Here is a 22,678-nt window from a genome sequence, read left to right as displayed (position 1 = left end):
TCTCAGCATGGCCCTTGAAGCACATTGAGCTTAAAAGTGCCTAGAAGATAAAGTCTAAACTGCAGCATGACAGGCAAAGCCTTTCAAAATCTGGCCTTGACCCTCCTCTCTGGGTCTCCTTTCTGAGAACCCCTATTTTCTGCCTTTTCACAACTCCACACCTAAGCATGATGCTGTTTTCCCTCCCTGGCTCACCCACCCCAATGTTCTTCTGTGGTGGTAAACTCCCCAGAAAGTCTCTTGAGCTACAGTGATCATTTTTTTTTTTAAATCCTACTTTGTTCTATTCTGGTTTCAAAAACCTGAAAGGCAAGATATTTGAGGGAAAAAAGAGAACACTGTTTCGTTGCTTTTTAAAAAATAAATGTGCAGGACCTGACAATTGCATGCTTTGTGTGTGCTGATGACACTGCAATCTAATCAGGTACAGTAAATAAAACAACTTGAGAATCTTTCTGATGAATGCAAAGGCTGATGATATTTTGTGTTTGGAGAGCTATCCATGTATCTTCTTTGAGTATATTAAAGATCTATTTAATTAGGTTTGGGGATGGGTGTTCTCTTTTCCTTTTTTCCTGAAGCTCTCCTACTGGAAAGGCAATGGAAGAAAAACTTACATGGAATCCAGAGTGCCTACCTAAATTACTAAGACAATAAAGCACATACAGAAGAAGATAATCGAATTCTACTCTGGGCACCTGGACACTTGCTAAGAAGCATGCAGCCTGCCATCAGCAACTTTACTATCTATACTCAGACGGCAAACACTAATTTCAAATCAAGAGCAATGTTAAGCATCCCATAGCATCTGTTTTATCAAAGACAGTGGGGGTATGAACTAAAAAGGCAATAACTAAAAAGAGGGGCTCATTTCACACCTTTACTCCTCTCCAACATTGGAAAAAGTCCATTTGAGTTCCAAAGAGTGCACATGCCAAAATCCAAGTGTGCACATGTGCGTGCGTACACACACACACAAACAAACACACACCCCATTCCAACATTTTCCAATATTTTGTCCACTCCCTGTCTTCCCTGTTATGGGTAGCAGCAGTGATATTATACTTTAATGGAAACCTGTAGCAGCAGTGATACTATACTTTAATAGAAATCTGCCTAATGAACCCAAAAGAAAAACAATTAGGAAAAAATATGCAATATATCGCATTGAAAGATGCCCATAATTAAATTACTTGTTCCTGTTTTTAAATAGTGCAAATATTAGTATACCCACAAAGAACTAAAGGTTTGTTTGTTTTAATGTAGATCTTCCAGAATTGGCTGTTCAGGAACTGCCCATGTTGCCCATAGTAGCTACTTTTTATAAGAATTTCCCACTGCCTTTGAAATATTCTCTGACATTCCCATTGGCTTAAGTATTCTCATACTTTTCTGCCCCAATTTGTAGTTTCCCAAGTTTAATTACCCCAGAACAATCTGGTCATCAACAACCAAATAAAAGAGGATGGTATTTTTTTTTCCTCATAAATCTATTCATCAAGATTCGACCAAGCCTGCCTGGAATGTCCAGGGAAAGCTTCAATAATCAGGGAGAAATGAGTTGCAGAAACTCAAAGAGAACAGAATAGCCAAAGCAGGAGATTACGAAGCCAGGAGATGAGGGCACACTGAATTAAACATTCTTAAGCAGACTTACATACATAATGAATTGGTCAATTCTGTCCAATGTTTCTGAAAGAGATTACCCTTCCAACAAGCCAAATGAGTGTTCAAGGATGGTAGCTCGGATGGATTCCTGAACAAAATAAGTGTTAATCACTTTATCTCCCCCAATCTTTTTTGTGAAGAAGAGCAACTTTTCATTTCCATAAAGCCTTGAAATCGTTGGCAGGCGGGGGATGGGGGTGGTGGGGGAGGGCTGGTTAGAGGATACAGACAATGAAGTCCCTGAAAAGGGGGATTTCCTGACAATAAAACCCTGATCAGAGCCAGAGAGGTACATTGTTGTCTTCAGCACTCCCCTTTCCTTTGGGAATTCCAGGCATAGTAGACAGAAGAGGGTCACAGTGACAACCGCTTTGGGAAGGATCTAACCAGGTAGGTTTCGCGATTTACTGCTTGGGAAATGCTGGCCTACAACAATACATTTTCTTGGAATGTATTCTTTTAAACAAATTACCACAGACTTTCTTAAGATATCCTGTCAATTGCTCCAAAAATGTGTAATCAGCTTATGAAATCTTTAAGCAATGAACACTAAATGTTAGCATAAAATCTCACAACTAGTTATGTATTGATATTCTCCTACACACCAGGCACAGTGCTGGGTACTAAACACATAGCAGTGAACAAACCAAACACAGCGGTCACTACTCTCTAAAAATCATAGTTGGGAAGGGCAAAACTGCTACTTAAATCTCTATGCACTCCATGCCAGACACAGTAATCATTCCATAAATATTTGAGGAATGAATGAACAAAAACAAAAAAAAAACTTCTGAGCTTGAGGTTCACATGACTTAAGATTAAAAAAAAAAAAACTAGCAGGTATACTAGGGACAATCAAACACACAAAATAACGAACTTGAATGTGTTCCCACAATATTAGGAGAAATGGAACAAAAAATCAAAATCCTTGACATATTAATCCTACTTATTATTTTAATATCATTGTTGCACAGAACTGGTCATTAGTAGTGTTTTAACAATTCCTCCTAAAAAGCTTTGTGACTTAGTTCAAGCACCCAGAGACACTTCCCCTGTTGAAGGACAACTATTTCTTCTAATGAACAAAGGCTTTCTCTTCCCAATCCACTAGATCACACAGCTATATAAGTTTAAAACATAGTTTTGCTAACCCAGAGATGTTCTCCAACAGAAAGAAGGAGACAGAAAGAGACAACATTTGCCAGGTGCTGAAACAGGTGTAGATTATTTTACCTGGTTCAGGAAGCCTCCTTCCCTGGTGACCATCTACTCCTCAGAATGAGTGCTAGCCTTCTTAGCTATTCCGGGGAACACAGCAATGGAGGCTCCTTTTAGCTCCATCAGGCCCTAGAGAAATAACTGCCCTATATTTGGATAAATGCCCTTTGTAACAAAGGAATAACTCATCCCAGTTAGCATATTCTAAACGGCAGAACCAGAAAGTTTTCCAAAATATTATTCTAGCTCAGTGGTTCTGAACCAGGGGACATTTGGCAATAACTAAAGATATATTTTGTTACCCTGACACAGAAAATCCATGTGCAGATAAATGCTTAGTAAGTACACAGGTTGCACATGTTGAATAGGGTATAATGGATTGGTAAAAGAAAATAATAATCATGAGCACCTAAGTGGCTGGGTTTTAGAGATCAATCAAGAATAATTTTTAATTTTCTTTTGTATTTGAAATGTAAATAGTTTTCTTTTTGATTAAAAAAATTTCTGTTAACTGCAAACAGTTAAAAACTTTAAAGTAGTAAATGAGTTTATAGAAAAAAAAAAGATATATTTTGTTGTCATAACTAGGGGTGCTACTGGCATCTAGTGGGTAGAGGTCAAGGATGCTGCTAAACATCCTACAATAAACAGGAAAGTCCCCCAAAACAAAGAACTATTTTGCCCAAAACATCAACAGTGCTGAGATTAAGAAATCCTGCTTAAGTTATACATTAAACAGAGAACAATGGGGTCATCTGTCGGTGACCCCAGATAGTTCTGTTAAAATATTCTGAAGTAGGATTCTTCTATCATAGTCTATGTTCAGCAACTTATCCACATCTTAAAAAAGTGACCTGATCTTCGGATGTTAATAATATCTTAGAATAATAATGATGATAATGGTAACATTAATGAAATGCTTGGTATACAGAGAGTTACAGTCCATATTTACAACTATCCTATGTTGCAAATGTTATTAATATCCTCTAGAAGGTAAGTGCATTTATCAAATGCAATAACTCTATGGAGTATGTGGGTTTATAACCCCCTAGGAAGTGTGTGCTATGGGCAAGACTTGATCTGTTTTTTTCACTACCATCTGCCCAGCACCCAGCAGAGTGAAATCTCCATTTCAGAAATGATGATGCTGAGAGGCTCAGGAACATGCCAGAGATCACAGGGCCAATAAATGGTGGAACCCAGGTTCAAACTGGGCAGGCTGCCTGGTTCCCTAGACTCTCTCTCTCTCGCACCCTGCCAGCCAGCCAACTGCTTCATATGTGGAGTCACTGAAACCCATTAGACCTCTTGAGTCTAACCTTAGATAAGCAGAACCAACCTAAGGGGAATGAATTAGGCTGCTTTCCAAAGTTACCAAAAGTTTTCCAATATTCAAGAGTCTGATTAAACAAACCAGTGACCCTAAGACAATGGTGAAGTACATTTGTATTGCCATGAGCCACTTGAAAGCAATCTAAGAGGGTGGCTGGTTTTATAAGAGGTTAAATGCTTCTCTCAGTTTGAGCAGGACTCATGTGGCACCAGGCACCAGGCAGGCTTCCTGAAGCTAAGACGGCGACTTTCTCAAAGGACAAATGCCCTGCATGAGTGCAGAAACTCTTTGCAACCGCTAGAGAGCTAATTCAGGGATCATGGGATTTACATGTGGACCAGACGACACTTGGCCACTGGTCCAATGGACCCCCAATGCCAAGTTAACCTCAGCACAGTCTTTGGGTAAAATCAAGAGCAATGCTGATTGTGTCAGGAGGTGAGCTTTCAGGAATTAATACTTTTTGAATGATAAGAGAGCTGAAACGTGAATTTAAAGGCTCAAAGAGTATACTAATTTTCCTGTTTTCATCATTTCAGTAGATTCTATAATTCTGGGGGGAAATATCCCTTAAGAAACAAATTCTAGCAAGTACTGTAAATTAAGAATTGTATCCACCTTTATAAAAAGCCTAAAAGAAGAAGAGATAAGAGCTTGTTTTTAGCTTTACAATATTGACATAGTAGACTTGATTTGTTTTTAAATGTGGAAATTTCCCTTTTAGAATGATAAGAATACTAGCCTGGACACTATACAAACATATTCATTGTACTGATAAGTACTTTAAGTATTTATTCATAGCCTGCTTTTCTCTGTACAAAGGAAGTGAAGTGACTTTTAAAAGCATATTTGATTTTTAAAAGATAAGTAATAGGTGAATCAAGGTAAGGAAAAAGTAAATTTGAGAAAATGATAAAGCCTATATGGCCAGCACAAAGGAATACATATCCTACTGGCCTAGGCAGCTACTAAATGGGTTTCCTGTTTGACTCCAAGCTTCTTGGCCATCAATGCAAAGAAAGAACAAGAATAACAAGATTAATACCCAATAAAATAAAGCAAAGTGGATTTTTTTCAGTTCTTCTTGATATAGTAACCTAAGAAGATTCCCTGTAAGTCATTATTAAAAAAGACACAATGAGGTATAATGGGCTATACACTGTAAACAGAATTTAAAATATATATGTTCAGGAAACTGTTACTTATGATCCTCTCAATACAAAGTAAGCCTTAATCAGTGTGCAATTCAATAAAGCAGAGAGGGCCCATGAAGGCAACTGTGAAGTGGGGTGTACCAAAACATGCCATTGTGAGCTTTCAGCCCTCTCACAAGTCTGGCAGAAATCTCTCATCAAATTAGGCTATCTGGATGAACAGATACATGGTATCTTCTTCAGGCCATTCTCCTTAAATATGTTATTTCTTCCAACAGATTTTATTAATACAAACTGGGCAGCAGGGACTTCAAGAAGGACAAAAATCCTGGGTCAAAGCCCTTACATATGTTGGCAACATTTATCATCAGGAAAAATGTGCTAGGAGGTTGAATTCTAATGTATGGGTAGTGTTACAATGGAAATTTTAGTTTGCAACTGGAATCAAGCCATGAGTTTTGTCTGTTGTCAAACATATGTCTTAACTTAGGGTTGAACTGGCCTATTTTATTTTATTTTATTTTATTTTATTTTTATTTTTGAGGCAGAGTCTTGCTTTGTTGTCCAGGCTGGAATGCAGTGGCACAATCTCAGCCCACTGCAACCTCTGCCTCTTGGGTTCAAGCCATTCCCCTGCCTCAATCTCCCAAGTAGCTGGGATTACAGGTGCCTGCCACCACGCCCGGCTAATTTTTGCATTTGTAGTAGAGATGGGGTTTCACTATGTTGACCATGGTTGGCCAGGCTGGTCTGGAACTCCTGGCCTCAGGTAATGTGCCCGCCTTGGCCTCCCAAAGTGTTGGGATTACAGGCATAAGCCACGATACCTGGCCCCTCTTTAAAAATATAGATAGATGATAGATAGATAGATAGATAGATAAATAGATAGATACCCTTCTCTTTTTCCTCTCTACAACTGGATAGTGTGTTTTGTCTTTCTCCCTTATATAGAATCTTCTAAATCACCCCCATCTATGGCACTCTTCTTGATCTTCTGTTATCACTCTTCTTCCTCATCTTACTAGTTTTTAACTTGGCTAGGCTTTCCTTCACTTGGTTTCTGCCTTGGACTTCCACAAGCTTCATCCAAATAGGCATGTAGCATTGAAAAACATGGAGGAAGGAAAATGTTGTCACCTGTGTCTTGTACCTGCTTAAAGCTTCATTGTTTTCAGTGTTTAAACTATCAAGAAATGCTCAGATGATTAAGGCTGTATAGTCAAAACTACAGTGCCTTTAGGAATCTAGGACTGAGACAAGACATAAAAAGAGGAACATATAATATATTATTTTACTCCATTGGCAATTAGAAATCTGTTAGGCCAAATCGAGGACTGGGGAGGATATTCAAAAAGTTACTAATGCAGACAGAGCAAGACTTTTATGCCAACGAGAAAGTTATTTATTATAAACAATGGGTTTTGAGTCACATGGACAATAGCTATTTTTAAAATAACAAATATATCCAGGAAAGGTGCAAAAATATAAAGGCAGGCAATCCTAGTTTGTGGCAATCCTGTTACCACTGCAATGACTGTCAATAGTATCCCTGAGCAGAACTCAAACATTTAAGAAAACTCACCAGCTGTTTTCCAAGGAATTTTATTTTTGCTTAAGTTGGTAGGTTTGATGCTAAATACAGAGGGTGTTCAATGTCAAGTAAGGACATAGCAATTTACCTTGCAGGCCAGTGCTCCCAGTGTCTGTTACACATATTGGATTAACTTAAGTGGTATAGAAAGAAACTTTTAAGTTTAACAGCTTTGCATTTATTGTATGGTAATCTTTACACATTGCGAGCAATACAGGGTTGCCACATGCAAAGGTTATACAAATTAAAAAATGAGTCAATGTAAAAAATTCTAAAATAAATAATAGCAGTGATAGGTAGATATAGTAAAAATGAATGTGGCAAATCTGAGAATGCCTTGCTCTAAACAAAAGCAAGACATTGGAAGTGTTCTGAAGGAAAACGATAGCTTAGTCTGCTATCTTTTAGAAGATTAAACCAGAAGTAAAGCATAGATTCTATTGAAGCTGAGAAAAGACCACAAGTAGGGAGCGAGGCCTGGGCTAGGATCCTGACAGCAGAAAGAAAAGAAGAAGATTATCAGAAGGAAAAATAAAGAAGACATGAAGACTCCCTGTACTAAGGGAATAAAAGAAGCCAAGTGATCTAAATTAATTTTGAAGTTGCACACTTGGAAATGATTTTGGCACTGAAAAAAAATAGAAATTCAATGGGGAGTTTGGGGGCCAGTGGGGGAGACAGGTTGTCTTCTGGCTTATGTTGGATTTGAACTGGGAAGTGGTCACAGCCTGGAGAGAGCCACTATGCAGCAGATGAGAAATGTAGATCACACTAGAGATGAAGATTTGAGACCCTGGGGTAGACTGCAAAAATGGCCACAATTCTTCACACCTCCGTCTATCCATGCCCTTCTGTAATGTAACTTTGTGGTTCCTCCCTTCAAGCAATGAAACCTATGTCCTCTCTCCTAGAACCTGAGCTGAACCTGACTTGCTTTAGCCAGTAGAATGTGGTAGAAGGAACAGTGTGCCATTTTTGGGCCTGAACTCAAGGGTTCTTCTGTACTTTCCTGCTGTCTCAGAATACTGCCATCACGAACAAGTCCAGGCTGGTATGCTGGAGGTGAAAGATACATGCCAGAGAACTGAAGGATCCCAGCAGATAGTCGGCCAACCTCTTGAAGCAAACCCTCCCCGCCAATCTGCAGCAAACTGCAAACACATAAGCGAACCCAGAAGAGAAGAAGCACTGCCCTACTGAGCCCTGCCTAAATTGCCCATTTGCAGAATCACGAGCAAAATATGTGTTTTTTAAGTCACAAAGTTTAGAGGTGGTTTATCACATAGTGATAGACAACTGACACAAACAACACAGGTCTGCCTAAAAACTGAAAAACAAACAGAGACAAAAGAGCAAGAGGTCAAGCTTTAGGAGGATATTCTCAATCCCTGGGAAGAAGAGGGAAAGCCATAGACAAGAGGACAGGGCAACGGCGATAAGAAACATTCAAGTATATAATATCAGGGAACCAGGAATGTGGGGGCAGAGGACACAGGGGATAAAAGTGGGGGTAGGAGAAGTCAAGGACTCATCAGAGAAGTACAGCACTGGGTTTTATTGGCACAGCATCAGCCTAAAGAAGACACTGGTTTTTTTGCATAAATTATTGAGGCTTGATCTGGCAAGGCAAAGCTCGCTGGAGAAGAATGAGAAGACAATGTCAGTAACGTAGCAAGGAATAGAAGTGATCTATGGAGTGTTAAGGGGTGCCTGGGTGGGAAAGATATGGGACGCTAGGTAAAGATTACTTTTTTGAAGAATCATTCGGAGAGATGCTGAAGATGAGGTCAGGTCCTTTCTGTAGGACTTTACAACCACAAGCGTGTCTGGGACCATCCATGCCAGCATCACTTGGGAACTTGTTAGCAATGCCCACTCTCACGCCCATCCTAGACCTACTACCTGTCTTTTATCCAGATCCCCATCTGCCATTCAAGTTTGAGAAGCTCTGCTCTAGCAAGTACAAAGACAAGGAACTGAAGAGCATTTAATGACATCTTGAGAAAGTCATTCTGTTTTGAATTCCCTTTCAAGCCCCCTGATAAAATAAGATGAATATCTTTGACATCTCTCTAACACTTGCAAATCCCCCTTTTCAATGAGTTCAACAGAGAGCAGACCCTTAGGCAAGCCAGGTCTCCAGTGAGATTTGAAAAACAGTTGATACCCATTTCGTGTTTATTTTTAGGATTTTTCTTCTGTGCGTGGAAACCAGTCAGGTTTTCCATTTGCAGTAGTCTTAATTTCACATTAATTTATTTAAGAGGAAGAAAGAGGTAAATAAAAATATGAAGCATATAATGATATGGACGCAAATGAGAAGATAGCATAAGTTGTTACAAGTGAGGTAGCACTCAAAGTGAAGACTGAAAAATCTATAGTGGAAGTCAGAAGACATCTGGCACATTTGAAGGTAGAAGGGTAAGAGACAGGAAAGATGGGAGCTGTCTGCAGAACCGAGAATATTCAACAGGCAGGAAGGATTGTTGGAAGGATTTATCCCAGAGTAGAAGCTGCCCTCCCTGGACCTAGAAGAAAGAAAGAACTGTCCCTAAATGGGGGAGGATAACAAATGAGAGATCTGAGGCAGATAATATCAAATTCTTCATAAAGTAAAAGATTAGAGGTCCCATCTAAAAATGAGATTTGGTTTGACTGGGACTGGAAAAGAACAGGAAAGACTTGGAATATCCACTGTGGGCAATGCCCAACAGAATAAACATATGAAAAGAATTTGGAAGCAAAGGACAAGGGACAGTCAGGCAGCATTAATTTTTAGCAAAGAAAATGGACACAGTTTATCCCAAAGCTGAGAAATTAGATTCGAAGGCTGACACAAAAAAATACAACAGCAAAGAAAAGGGGACAGAGGAGCTTGGGTAGTGGCAAACATAGCTGACATGTCCTCATCGTCAAGGTGAAAGAGTCAAAGGCTGGCCAGGTGCAGTGGCTCACATCTATAATTCTAACACTTTGAGGGGACCAAGGCAAGAGGATCACTTGAGGACAGGAGTTTGAGACCAGTCTGGCCAACATAGTGAGGTCTGTCTCTACAAAAAAATTAAACCTTAGCTGGGCATAGGGTGTGCACTTGCAATCCCAGCTACTCAGGAAGCTAAAGTAGGAGGATTTCTTGAGCCCGGGAGTTTGAGGCTGCAGTGACTATGATCACACCACTGCACTTCAGCCTGGGCAACACAGCAAGATCCTGACTCAAAAAAAAAAAAAATTTAAAGCAAATGTTTACAATGAAAAAAAAAAAAAAAAGTCAAGAGTTAATGAAAAAGGACAGTGGATTGGACTGTGGGAACAAGACTCTCAGTGAATGTATGGATGTAAGGAGTGAGAAATAAACTAGGCTTGATCAAAAAGGAAAAACATCAATTGTTTAAAAAAACTGGTTTTTAAAATGTCAACTAAAGATTAACTAATGCTCAAAACTGTCACCAAAAGTTGGGACTTGAGGAGTGGCGCTACAAAAACTGAAGAAAAATTCTGAAGAGAAGAGAAATTTGGGCCTGAAATACAGGTAATCAATTAAAGTTAGGACATAATGATTTGTGGTTCTTGCAAAGAAGAACATAAATCACTGGGTATTTTAAGTGTGCCCAAAATAAAATCCCAAAACTGAAGAAAGGCCTGAAAAGACACAAATCTTATCACAGTGTATCTCTCTCACCAAAAGAGGATCCTCCAAGAAACACATAAAAACCAAAACTTTGAAGTTTAGGAAAAACAAGAACACTACAATGTATACATAAAATCTCAGACTTAGTTTCTCAGACCTCGCCCATCGCTCACTTACACACAACACACCTACTGAACTACCTGGTGTCCCTTCCTCTCCACTCACTCCTTCATCCACAGTAATTGGGTATTTCACTGGGCACATGGCCAGCCACAATATAAACTACATTCCTTGCATACCCAGGGGTGGCCATATAATGCAGGCTAGCCGGTGAGATATAAGCAAAGTGACATGTGACAGCTTCTGGAAACCTCCGTTTACCCTTGATCCCCTTCAATCCCCTTCCTCCTTCTTGCTGATTGGACCATGGAGGTTGACTAGAGGTCAACCTTGAGCCCTAAGGACAAAGGTCAGAGAATAGCTAGAGGCAGCTTGGCTCTTCAGTGTTTAAGAAGCCCCCATAATAGCCTTGGACTACTTCCCCCTAGATTTGGTTAGGAAAACAAGAAATGAATGTCTACTTCATCAAGTTTTTTTCTGTTACATGTAAGTTGAACCCTAATATAACCTCTTTGCTATTAAGAGTCAGTGTCTTGCTGTGTTTTCCAGGCTGGAGTGCAGTGGGGTGTGTGTGTGTGTGTGTGTGTGTGTGTGTGTGTGTGTGCACATATATATGTATATATACACGTGTACATATATACATAGCTATATATGAATCTTCAATCATCTTCTCTTTCTTTCCTACTATTGCAAAGAAATGATCACCAATGCTTCATTTAAGGGCTCTCTTTTATCTACAGTCTTCATTCCAACAGCAACCAATAACCCAATCCATCACTCAATAGTTCTCTAACTCTCTAATCTCTTCTTCAAACATACTCAGACACTGTCTTGAAAATATCTTCTCATTAGCCCCACATCAAAATATCATCCTCTACCTATACACATGTACATGCATGTAAACACATATATATACAAATGTACCAACACACACATAGTTTACTAGTACCTACTCAAATACAACCTAGGATCTTTCACCGGACATTCTAGTGTCTTCACAATTTGTTCTCAACCAACCATATCTCCCACCAGGAAAAGAGAAAATCTCATTTCCATAGAATCTTCCCACCATCATGCATAGACCCCTTATGCTCACACAGCACCTTGCCTGGAATTCCCTCTCCCACTCTCCCTTCTCCAAAATCCTATTTTTCCTACTTTCCATTCCAAGCATGATAACCCATAAGCTTTTTCCTGACCATACCATCCTTTCCTGATCTTTATCCTAATCCACTCTACTTGTAAGCACTTTACACCACCATGGGCTTTAGTCTGCAACATCTCTCGTATATACACATATTGACACGAACACATATCTCATGAACACATATATATACACCTGCACCCCAGCCAAACTGTAGGTCTCTTGAAGGCAGACCACACCCAATCTCAGTCCCAACAAGAAGTACATTCCTAATATTAACAATGATTATATGTGCATTACATAAGCACAGGCTAATTTGGCTTCCACAAAGAATTATAATAAACATATGCAATGGAAATCCTCAGAAATCTTCAAAATCATCAAGCTTCACTTCACTTAGCAGTTTCAATGGACTTTGCTTTCCTATCCTATACGCACATTCTCTCATTGTGACATCAGCACTTTGTTATTCCTTAGAAGAATCACTGCTCCCTACTCCTTACTCCTGTGGCATCCAAGAAGATGATGGTGTCCAACTCCCCCACTGGCATGCCTATGTGGCTATAAGTCTGGGCATGGGACCCACGTCTATCCAATGAGACTTGATCCAGAAAATTTGCTGAAACGAGCAAGAAAGAATCTCTCCCTCATGAGGATGCTGAGCTGTGAGAATGTAACTTGGAGCTGCTGCTGGACATCTTCCTACCACTTGAGTACAGCCTGGCTGATAAAAAAAAAAAAAACAAACAGATGAAAGCAGAACTAATATAAGAAAGTCTGATAGCATCCCTTGAGACTCTAGATCCAGCTATGCCTGAAACAAAACTCACAATCCCTTTTCTCTTTAACTCAGTTTGACTGAAGTCTTTTTCTCACTTGCAACCGAAGCATTTTTACTAATACAATTGTTTTCACCACTTTTCCATTAAACTGTTTTATTAGAATTTTTAAATAAGTCAAATAATAAGGGCTGAGTCTCCCATTAAACATAAGTTGGCATCAATGAGCAGTACCATGGATCTACTGAGTATGTTTTTTAACTGTTCAATATTTCTAGATTTAACTCATCCCCTTTTGCAAGAAGATCAACTTCCAACCAATCATACATATTTCATAAAAGTTTTCTAGTCAGGTCAGCATTTTGAACTTCTACTTCCTACACCTAGGAGATTTTTTAAAGAAGCTGTAGAATTTTTATTATTCTACAGTAAATCCCTTGCTCATTACAAATTAGCTGTAGAAATTGCTGGAAAAAAATCTCACAATATGGTACAGTTATACTACATCCATTTAAAATAAATTGAATTTTAAAACTCACTCTCATCACCATCTTTGACATAATTCTTCTGCATAAACAATTTAGTCAATGTAGATAAAGCTACATTAAATCTGCAACATTTGGACAAGTACCCAGCTTAAAACCTCACTCCCCCAAACGAATGAGCCTGTATCATTCAAATACGTATTTAGAGTAAAAACTCAAATGTGTCTTCATATTAGCCCATTTGTCTATCTTCAAACTCTTCTTTTATAAACAAAGCAAAATTGAATTAAGATTAAAGATAGAATGTTAATCATACAAGAAGGGCCATTTTCCAGGAGCTGGCGTGTTTTACACAAGCATGGAACATATTTAAGAGAACATGGCCTCCCTGAGGAAGAGATTAAGGATACAAATCTAGGAAACAAAGAAAATAAAACGATCTACCTCAAAGGGAGATGATTAAACCTGTGAGAAGCTCATGCAGACCTTAAATAAAAGCCTCTACTCCTTATATTTTTAAACAGGTTTTTTTTTTTTTCTAGAGCATTAAATCCACCTTCAAAATATATTTGAATTTGTAAGCATCCTTAACAAAAATCCTTTCCTTTCTCATTAACCATACTCAAAACAAATTCTCTAAGATAGTTATGACACCATTAACACTTCACAAAATCCAATTTGAAATTGTACCTCTTAACCAAAAAAAAAGTTTTCATCCATAAATGCCTAATAAGGTTTTAAATTATGTTATTGCAAATTTTACATCATCCCCCCTTAATAAGCATTTAAGAATGTTTCCTTCCAAATAACTATTAAGAGAGAAACGATGTTTCATCATGCAAACACACACATAAATACACACTCCTTTTTTATGGCATTGTTTTAATGGTGCAGTAGGATTTCCAAATTCTCTGAGTTTCACATGTTACTTCCTAAATCACTGCCTCACTGACAGGGAAGCTGAATTGGCAATACCAGCCAGCCCTCAGGCCCAGGGATGTTGTCCTTGCTTTTCTTGTCTCCTTCCTCTTGAAGGACTCAAATTCATTTCCATTGCTTTACCACAAACAGAAAGACTCCAATGTTGATTGTTCAGCCCTGAACTCTGTCTTGAGTTCCAGTGCATGACTCTGGAGAATATACCACTGAAATATCCAAAATGAGCTTGATCTGGTTATCTTTCCTCAAAACCAGCTTCTCCTCTGTCCACTCTGCTTCCACTCAAGGTCTTACCATTCGTTCATGCTCCCAAATTCAAACACCCTGTCATTTCTGCTTCCTCTTTCTGCCTTCCCAAGTCAGAAGGTTCTGTTGAGTGCTTTCTGTTCTTTTTCATCCAAATTCACATCTCCTTTACTCAAATCCTTTCCATACCTTACCTCAATGAGGTGATGGCATCCTACTCGGTCTCTCCTACTCTTGCCAAGGCCTACACCAATCTACTAAAAAGGTCAGGTCCATCTTCACAAAGTACAATTCTAACGAAGCCACTGGTACCCTCAAAGTTTTTCAGGCCAGCACAGTAGCTCACGCCTGTAATCTCAGCACTTTGGGAGGTCAAAGGCAGGAGCATCACTGGAGGCCAGGAGTTCGAGACCAGCCCTGGCAAAATAGCAAGACCCTATCTCTGCAAAAAAAAATGAAATGAAAAAGTTAGCCAAGCATGATGACACACACCTGTGGTCCCAGCTACTCAGGAGGTCTCATACTTTGAAAACTGAAACATATTTTGAAAACTGTGAACACATACATTCACTGACTTCATTTAAAATGACTAAAATTAATTTTCTTTGGCTAACTATACTCTACTGAGCACTGGGTCTTCATCAACAGCCCAGCATCTGGAGTGGTCAAATGAAGAGTTTGTGGGCCTCTAGTTAGGGGAAGCAGAACTGTTTTAACCATTAATCACTACAGACCACACACTTATAGAACTGTAAGCTTCTCATGGGCCCACAAATCAAGGGTGCAGTAAGCCATGGTCACTGCACTCAAACCTGGGTGACACACCAAGACCTTGTCTCAAAACTATATATGTATATAGTTTTGAGACAAATATATATTCTTAAATGCACTCAGTCGCGGGCACTGTTGGCTGTCTTTCCAACAGCCTTCTTCCTTGCTAACAGGGCATAATATTAATTAATTATGCTCACGTGGCAATGCCCAGCCTCAAGGGATGATATTGGATTGGTCTAAACTGATCACAGTAATCTTCCTCTTTGCCAGTGAGTGGCCTAGGGTTGGTACACAACCCATTTCTGACCAATAGATAAAAGAGAGGGTCTATTGGAAAACCTTTTCCTTCTTGCTAAGAGATGTACAGGAAGAGAAAGTACTCTTTTTCTACCACTCTCACCACCATCACCTTGCTTCTCATTTTATGTGTTTTCATGTGAGGATGTGATGCTCAGAGCTATAGCAGTCAACTTGTGGCCATGGGAAGACTGCTTAACCTCCAAACACAGCAGAATAAAAAGAAAACCAAAGGAGGTCTCTTAAAAACGTGATTGAACCATCCAAAACAGCCTGGCACTACCAACCTAAAGACTTCTTTGAAGGTAAACAAGTGTCTTTTATGGTTTATGCTACCGTTTGTTGAGTTTTCTGTTATCTGCAGCCCAAAACACTCTACTTGATCAACTTAGAAAGAGCAAACTCTTGACCTTACCATAGAAGGTCCTCTGCATCATGTGCTACTCAAAGTGGAGTCTACAGGCCCACAACCTTGGCATTGCCTGGGATCCCAGCCCTGGGCCCATGAATCAGAATCTCTAAGGGTAAAGTCCAAAAGTTGTGTTATAACAAGCTCCCAAGTGGTTCTTGTACATGGTAAAGCTTGAGAGACGCTGCTCTACAAAATGATCACAAATTACTTTTTACCATCTCAGCTACTACCCTACACAGCATGAGGTGCACTTGATCTGCAATTTGTCTAGTAACAGTAACCTTACTGGATTTGAGAATCATTTATTTCTTCTTTAATTTCTTCTCCTCTTAATCAAAGTCCTTAAACTTGAAGCCTCCCAGGACTTGAGAGGATTAAAAAGGTCGGAATATGAGACAGGCTGTGAAGCAGACCATGATGAACTGTGAGGTACAGGCACATCTGAAGGACACCTAGCAGATGTTGCCATACAAGGATATCAGTTCAGTGTTGCCAAATTTCTAAAGAAAAGCTGGAATCCAGATTTACGTGCAAAGCTTTTTAGACATAGATAACCAAGTTTTTTTTTTTTAATACTCTGCAGATTAAACAAATCTTCAAGTGGATTCACATCTAGCTGAGTTTGTGACATGAAGTAGAGATTCCTTGAAATATCAACACATGCTTTGAAAACTGTGACTGCATACATTTACTGACTTCATTTAAAATTATTAAAATTCATTTTCTTTGGCTAACTATATGCTAGTCTCTACCGAGCACAGGGTCTTCATCAAAAGCCCAGAAAAGTTTGTGGTCCTCTAGTTAGGAACAGCGGGACTGTTTTATCCATTAATCCACACACTTCGAACTGCAAACTTCTTATGGGCCCACGACAATGTTTAAAATGTGAGAAAAAATAAACTGGCCACACAACACCAGAAAACTACAAAATTACAACTAATAGATGTGAAGCTAAATGTTTACAAAATGTAAACGTAAGTCAACTGATTCATATCAATTCGGATATGGCATATCATATTAGATTAAATGCAGGATGTAGATACATCTTAATGTTTGATGGGGCGTGGCGGGGAGCTCAGATCAATAGTGCTTAGAGCTGCCAAGGTTCTAAAAAGGCCCTGAGTACCAATCTGAAGCCAACCATTCTGTGGTAAGTCTAGTCTTCTTTACAGGTGTCACAAATTTCTTTATCCAGTTCTACTCCATTCTATTCAACTGTCTACATAGTCGGACGTGGGAGAAGAATCATCCACATTGTTGCACATAAACCATAAATGACTTATTAAAAAATTATGTTTGGATCCTCATCTACATATGAATTTACAAAAAGAAGTGTAAGAATCAGCAAACAAGCATGTTTTGAGGGTCCCACATACTGATTTTTAATTATTTTTTGTTAATTGATTCCAACATTTAAAATTCATGATAATTCACATAAAAATCCAGATTATCATTCTCTTGAGAAAAGAACTGTGAAATGTGGAGACATTGGGCCCAAATGTTGGCATTGCAACAATCTACTGATGTGGACCAAGGCTACCCCTTTAAATGGGGTATGTTCTCCACTTGGCCACAAATCCTATCTCCATGTAGGCTAACTTGCTGTTTCTAGAGACAATTGAGTTTATGATCCCTCATCTAAGGTTCTTAGAAAAACATTACTTCTTTTTTACAATAAGGTTTCAATGTCTTACGAGAAGACCTGTCAGGATATAGGAATCTCTAAATCTAAGAAGAGCTTCAATCAAATTACCCTGTCAATATGTTCTCAATTTGAACCATGATTCCCAAGAAGGTAGACAAATGACAAAATATCCTTCAGTTTCTTTTGCCCTTCAAGCTAGCCAAGGCAGAAGCCCAATGAGGTAGGGTCAAAGCAATAATATAAGAATGTCTTAATTAAGCAGAGTGATCAATAAATAATATACAGAATAATTACAAAGCAAAGTTTGGGACTGATAGAATAAAAACAACATAGCACCAATCTATGTAAAAGTGAGGAATCAGTAGCCATAATTCAAATGAAAAAGCCCTAAAAATATGCAGAAAAAGCTAGCAACTAAAGTTTAGTCCAAATTCATTAATAACCTACTTTATGATTTCACCTCACATCTACATTAAATACAGTATCTTATTTTGGGATGGCAGAATTCTGATAGTTACAGGTTGAGTATCCCTTATCTGAAATGCTTAGAAGTTTCAGATTTAGGGGTTCTTTGGATTTTGGAATATTTGCATTATACTTACCAGTTCAGCATCCCTAACCCAAAAATCTGAAATCCAAAATGTTCCAATGAGCATTTTCTTTGTCACGTCAGTGCTCATAAACGTTTTGGATTTTGGAGTATGTTGGATTTCAGATTTTCAGATTAGGGATACTGAAATTATATTCGTGAATTGATATTCTGTGTATTATTGTCTTACTGGTGAAAAGACAAATTGAACCCAGGAAAGAAAAATTACAAATATATAGTCAAAGAGTCACCAATTCACTTGAGAAACATAATGAGGTTTTTTTTTTTTTTTTTTCTTAATATACAGGGTTTAATTTGTTAGCCACACCAGAAAAATAAATGTTCAGTCAACTTTTTACTTGAAATTAAAATGGAAATTAGCCCTTAGGAAACAGTCATGACTTTAAGTTTATACATCGGTGGCTGGTTCATGAATTATTAACTGATTTTAATGATCCTGGCTATATTTTATTTGAAGTTATTCTCCTACTTGCAATGACTTTTGAACCCAGAAAACTCTTTCATCCATTCTCCATAGACACAGTACACTTTCATGAGCACTGACTTTTGTAAAGGATCCATACACTCACAGAATGTAAAGATAATACACATGCATATAATTTATACAAAGGACTCTGGTCATTTGTTAAAGACAGAAATGAATGAAACCCTATTATTCACGGTTTGTAAATAAATTTAAAGATAAGCTCTAACTTTCACTTGTTAAGCCTAGAGCCAAGAGTTCTGTTTCTTCTAAAGTTTCCCAGATGGTCATTAAAACAAGAGAGGGCAGAAACATACTTTCTTTGAAATCCATCATTTCCCATCCAGAAAGATAATGCATGTCATCAAAAGTTAAATCTTCAGAGATTACTTAATAATTTAGGTATTTTCAAATAAAATAAATGCATGTCTTTATGTGCTAGTTTTTGCATTTTCATTATAAACCTATATTGAACACCACCACTTCAGACACACAAATTAGCTGTGAAACCAAATGCTATAAACATTTAATTAGCACTTGCTCCTTTATACCCATAAAATTAATACTTCCTCTTCCACTATATTCTCTGTATTAAGAAAAAAGTAATGGGAAATAAAATTTTTTCACTTCTGAAATTAAGAGTAGCAAAATATAGTATTGTGGCTCAGTTTAAAGACAGTTATATTTTTACCTGCAAGGAAGTAAATGCAAACATCCCTTAGAATAAGTATAATTTGACTCCTACCAATATTAAGTGCTGTGTCTAACTTTCATAACTTGGGTACACAGAGCACTGATGACGATCAGATTGCTAAATTACCAAGACAGCAAATTATTTCAGGCAAATAGCTGCATGAGGAAAACACGACAGTAAACCAACTTGCATCCACACTCCTGAAGCTGAACAAGCACCTCGGTAAATAATGTCTGTTTCCAAGCTTTATATACCCTCCCTGAAATAAATGTTCTGAGCTTAAATAGAATCAAAAAAGCCTTTCTCAGAAAATAAAAAGAGACACACACAAAACACCCCCAGTTTCCTCTGGTCCCTTGAAGTACCCTTGGGATTCCAGTGAACAGAGATTTGCCACGCATTGCAGTGACTGCATTTGTACAATAGGTTTCTATTTTGGTGTCGTTCGAGTGTTGCCGATCTTAAATCAGAGAAAGAAGGAGTTACATTAGGCAAGGTAATGGCTTCCAAAAATAAGGGCATGCCCAGTTTATGTAAGACTTGCATCCACATACTAAGTTGTAAGGAGATAAATAATACCCCACTGGAACAATTAGGTGGATTCTCAGAAACACTACATACTTAATTAGGCTGCCTGAGTCCCTGACTGAGCATACATGGGGGACTTTTTAAAGCATTTAATAACCTGAGTAAATCCAAAATCAGAGGCCACAAACTAATCCTTAACTCTGGCTCCAGCGATCGGCCTTTTCTGGCTTCTCTTTAAACGCTTAGCATAGCCCTTGGAATTCGGAGAGCAGGAACGCTCCAACCACCAAAGGGTTAAATCACACGGGATAAAGTCCCCTCGATCTATACTTGTTGGGAGGCCCCTCTGTGCCAGACGCGGAGCTGGTCGATGATGACACGGGAGGGCGAGCAAGAGAGACCCTAATGGTCTTTTACAAACTTCAGCACTGGAGTTGGGAACGGAGTATAAACAAATAGAAAGCAACACGAGCCTCCATCAGCCACGGGGCACAGCAAACTGTTCCTCACTCTAGATGCAATTCCTCTTCTTCCTGTTATTTATTCATTAGTTTTGTTTAGCACCTTTCTTTCAGCAGGCTCCTTCTTTCCTCCTGTTATCCAAGCAATCATAAACAAACTACGATTTGAAAGAAAACGGGAGGGAGGAGGGAGGAGCAGAGGGAAGGGGAAAGAAACCACATTCAAAAGGCACAGGCCTTCTAGAGCCCGGCTGTTTCTCCGAATCTCACCCTCAGGGTGATGTTTTCGGCAAATTCGGCGCTGGGGGTTTCAGGAAGGACAGAGGACGCCGAGGGGTGGGGGAGAGTTCCGCGCAGCCTGCGACTCCCACCCGCCTCTCTGCTCCAAGCGGCGCCTGCTTCCCTTCTGAGGTCCGCCTCACCACCTAGAACGCTGGGTCCCAGAAGTTGGTGCGCGGGAAGGTGGAGAAGGTGGGGTGACCCCAGGGTGTGGTGTGGAGGTCTCTAATCCCGATATCCCCGAAATGCAAAACTTACCCCCCCCAAAAAAATAATGAGAGGAGAGAAGCCACCTAAGCAGGTAGGGCCAGGGACCCCGTTTCCGAGGTCCCAAACGCCCTAGCGAAAGGGCAGCAAAGGCCACCTGCGTGGTCCCACCACTTCCCCCCACTTCCCTGTCCAAGGCATACTCAAAAGTTTGTTCCTTTCCGTCCTTAAGCGGCACGGAGGCCGGCTCGCGAGTAGGTGGGGGAGGTAAGAAGGACTGGGGGTGGAGGAGGGCAAGATCGTCGGACCAGGAGATCAGGGACCCCTGCGTTGCCCCCCATTCACTCCAGGGGAGCTGCGATTGTGTTTACTAATAAAAGCAACAAAGAATCACACGCGAGCCCCTCGTTCAGTCCTCGGGCTGCTCTTCGCTTCTTTGGGGCAGTAAAGGAGAGTCTGGCTGGGAGGTGGGAGGGGGCAGAGGGGCCGAGGGGGACGCAGGCTGGGGGACAAAAATCGGAGAGAGTTGGACAGAGACGAAGGCGCAAAGGTAAAGGAGTAGACAGGGGAGGAAAGAGGCGGAAGAAAAGTGCAGCAGGCGGTGAGCCCGAGCGCGGGGCTCGCCCGGGATGGGGAGGTGGCCCCGGCCCCGCCGCCCCCCGGCCCGGCCCGGCCCGGCCCGGTCACCTTGCTGTAGCCGTAGTACCCCAGGCACTGCGCGAAGTCCAGGCTGGCAGGGTCCCCGGCCGCCGCGGGGTAGAACCTCACATCCATGCCGGAGCCGGGCCCAGGGCCGGGGGCCGAGGCTGGGGTTCGCCGGGGCCGGGACCCGCCTCTTCGCCGCCGCTAGATCCACCGTCGGGGGCGCCTGGGGGCGGCGCGCGGGACTCGCGGCCGGAGCGGTGCCGCGACCGGAGCCCGGGAGCCGCGGCCGCCGCACACAAAGGCGCGGCCACGCGAGCCGCGGGAGAGCGGGAGGCGGCCCGGGGGACGCGCCCCGCCGGGGCACCGAGGCAGCGCTGCGCGCGGGCCGGGCGCCGGGGGCGCAGGGCGGGACGCGGGGGCCCGGGGCAGCGCGGAGAGTTCAGGTGCGCTGGGCGAGGCTGGGACAGCGGCGAAGGCGGCGGCAGCTGGCCCCGCTCCTCCTCCTCCTCCCCGGGCGGACTGAGGAGACGAGCGGCGGAGACAAGGGGCCCGGCCCCTCCCCTCCTTCTCCCCCTCCTGCCTCCGCCGCCGGTCCCCTCCCCGCGCCGCCGCCGCTCCGCCCCTCCCACCGCGGGCAGCTGGCGCGTCGCCCGCCCCGCCGGTGCGCTCCTCCGCCCGGACCGCCTCCGGGCGCGCCCACCCCGCCCCGCCGGCCCCATCACCCGCGCGGCGGCCGCCCCCTCTCCGGGGCCCCCCTTCCCGCTCCGGTTCTCTTTGTCCCCGCTGCCTCGGAGCGCTCGTCTCTCCCCTCCTTTCCTCGGCCGAAGCGGACGCTGACCCTGCGTCCCGCGTGTCCCACCCTACTCCTGCGCGACCACCGCTTCCCCGGGCCCCGGCATCCCCACGCCGTCTGCTACCTTCCTGTCGCTTTCCTTCCCACGCCCCCCTTCCTTCCTCGTGGGTGCCTGTCCCCGGGCCCCTCTCCTCAACCCTGCCTTGCCCCTCGAATGTCCCCTGCGTGGACACACCTAACCCAGACGCCAACCTGCACGAGTGTCTCCCGGTAGCCGGGAGCTGGGACCCCAAGTTCACCTGTGGGATTTCCCAGAAGGGATATTGGGGCCTGACCTTTCACAGGTAGGCGGACTTGAAGCTTTCCAGGTGAAGCCTCCTGTCGATTCTCGTCGTATTCTCTTTGCTCTTGTTTGTATTCGAAAGGCATTTGAGTAACTGGATCTAGGCGGATCATTCACTGCTCTTGGAGAGAAAATGTCCCTATTTTCCTAAAAGGTTCTGGCTGATTAACTTCCCCACTCTGCACTCATCCACCCCTCTTTCTTCCTTTCTCTTTCTTAAGC

At 41.5% G+C, this 22,678-nt stretch overlaps 1 protein-coding gene across 4 annotated transcripts in view; it reads right to left on the bottom strand.

Moving 5' to 3' along the window:
• The window catches only part of TOX3 (TOX high mobility group box family member 3), a 105,683-nt gene extending 83,821 nt beyond the window's left edge, over positions 1 to 21,862 (bottom strand). For 3 of the 4 annotated variants that reach the window (XM_017530109.2, XM_017530112.2, XM_017530110.2), the window contains exon 1: positions 21,363 to 21,617. In XM_017530109.2, coding sequence (XP_017385598.1) covers positions 21,363 to 21,449 — 87 coding nt within the window. In that variant the 5' untranslated portion in view covers positions 21,450 to 21,617. Of the gene's footprint in view, positions 1 to 21,362 lie in introns of all 4 variants that reach the window. The other variant, XM_017530111.2, reaches the window with a different exon arrangement.
• Between the last annotated feature and the right edge of the window lie 816 nt (positions 21,863 to 22,678).

The sequence above is a fragment of the Cebus imitator genome, unplaced genomic scaffold (assembly GCF_001604975.1).
Source record: "Cebus imitator isolate Cc_AM_T3 unplaced genomic scaffold, Cebus_imitator-1.0 Scaffold63, whole genome shotgun sequence".
NCBI classification, from domain to species: Eukaryota; Metazoa; Chordata; class Mammalia; order Primates; family Cebidae; genus Cebus; species Cebus imitator.
The sequence above is the reverse complement of the archived record's forward strand: the minus strand, read 5'-3'. Positions and strand labels throughout refer to the sequence as shown.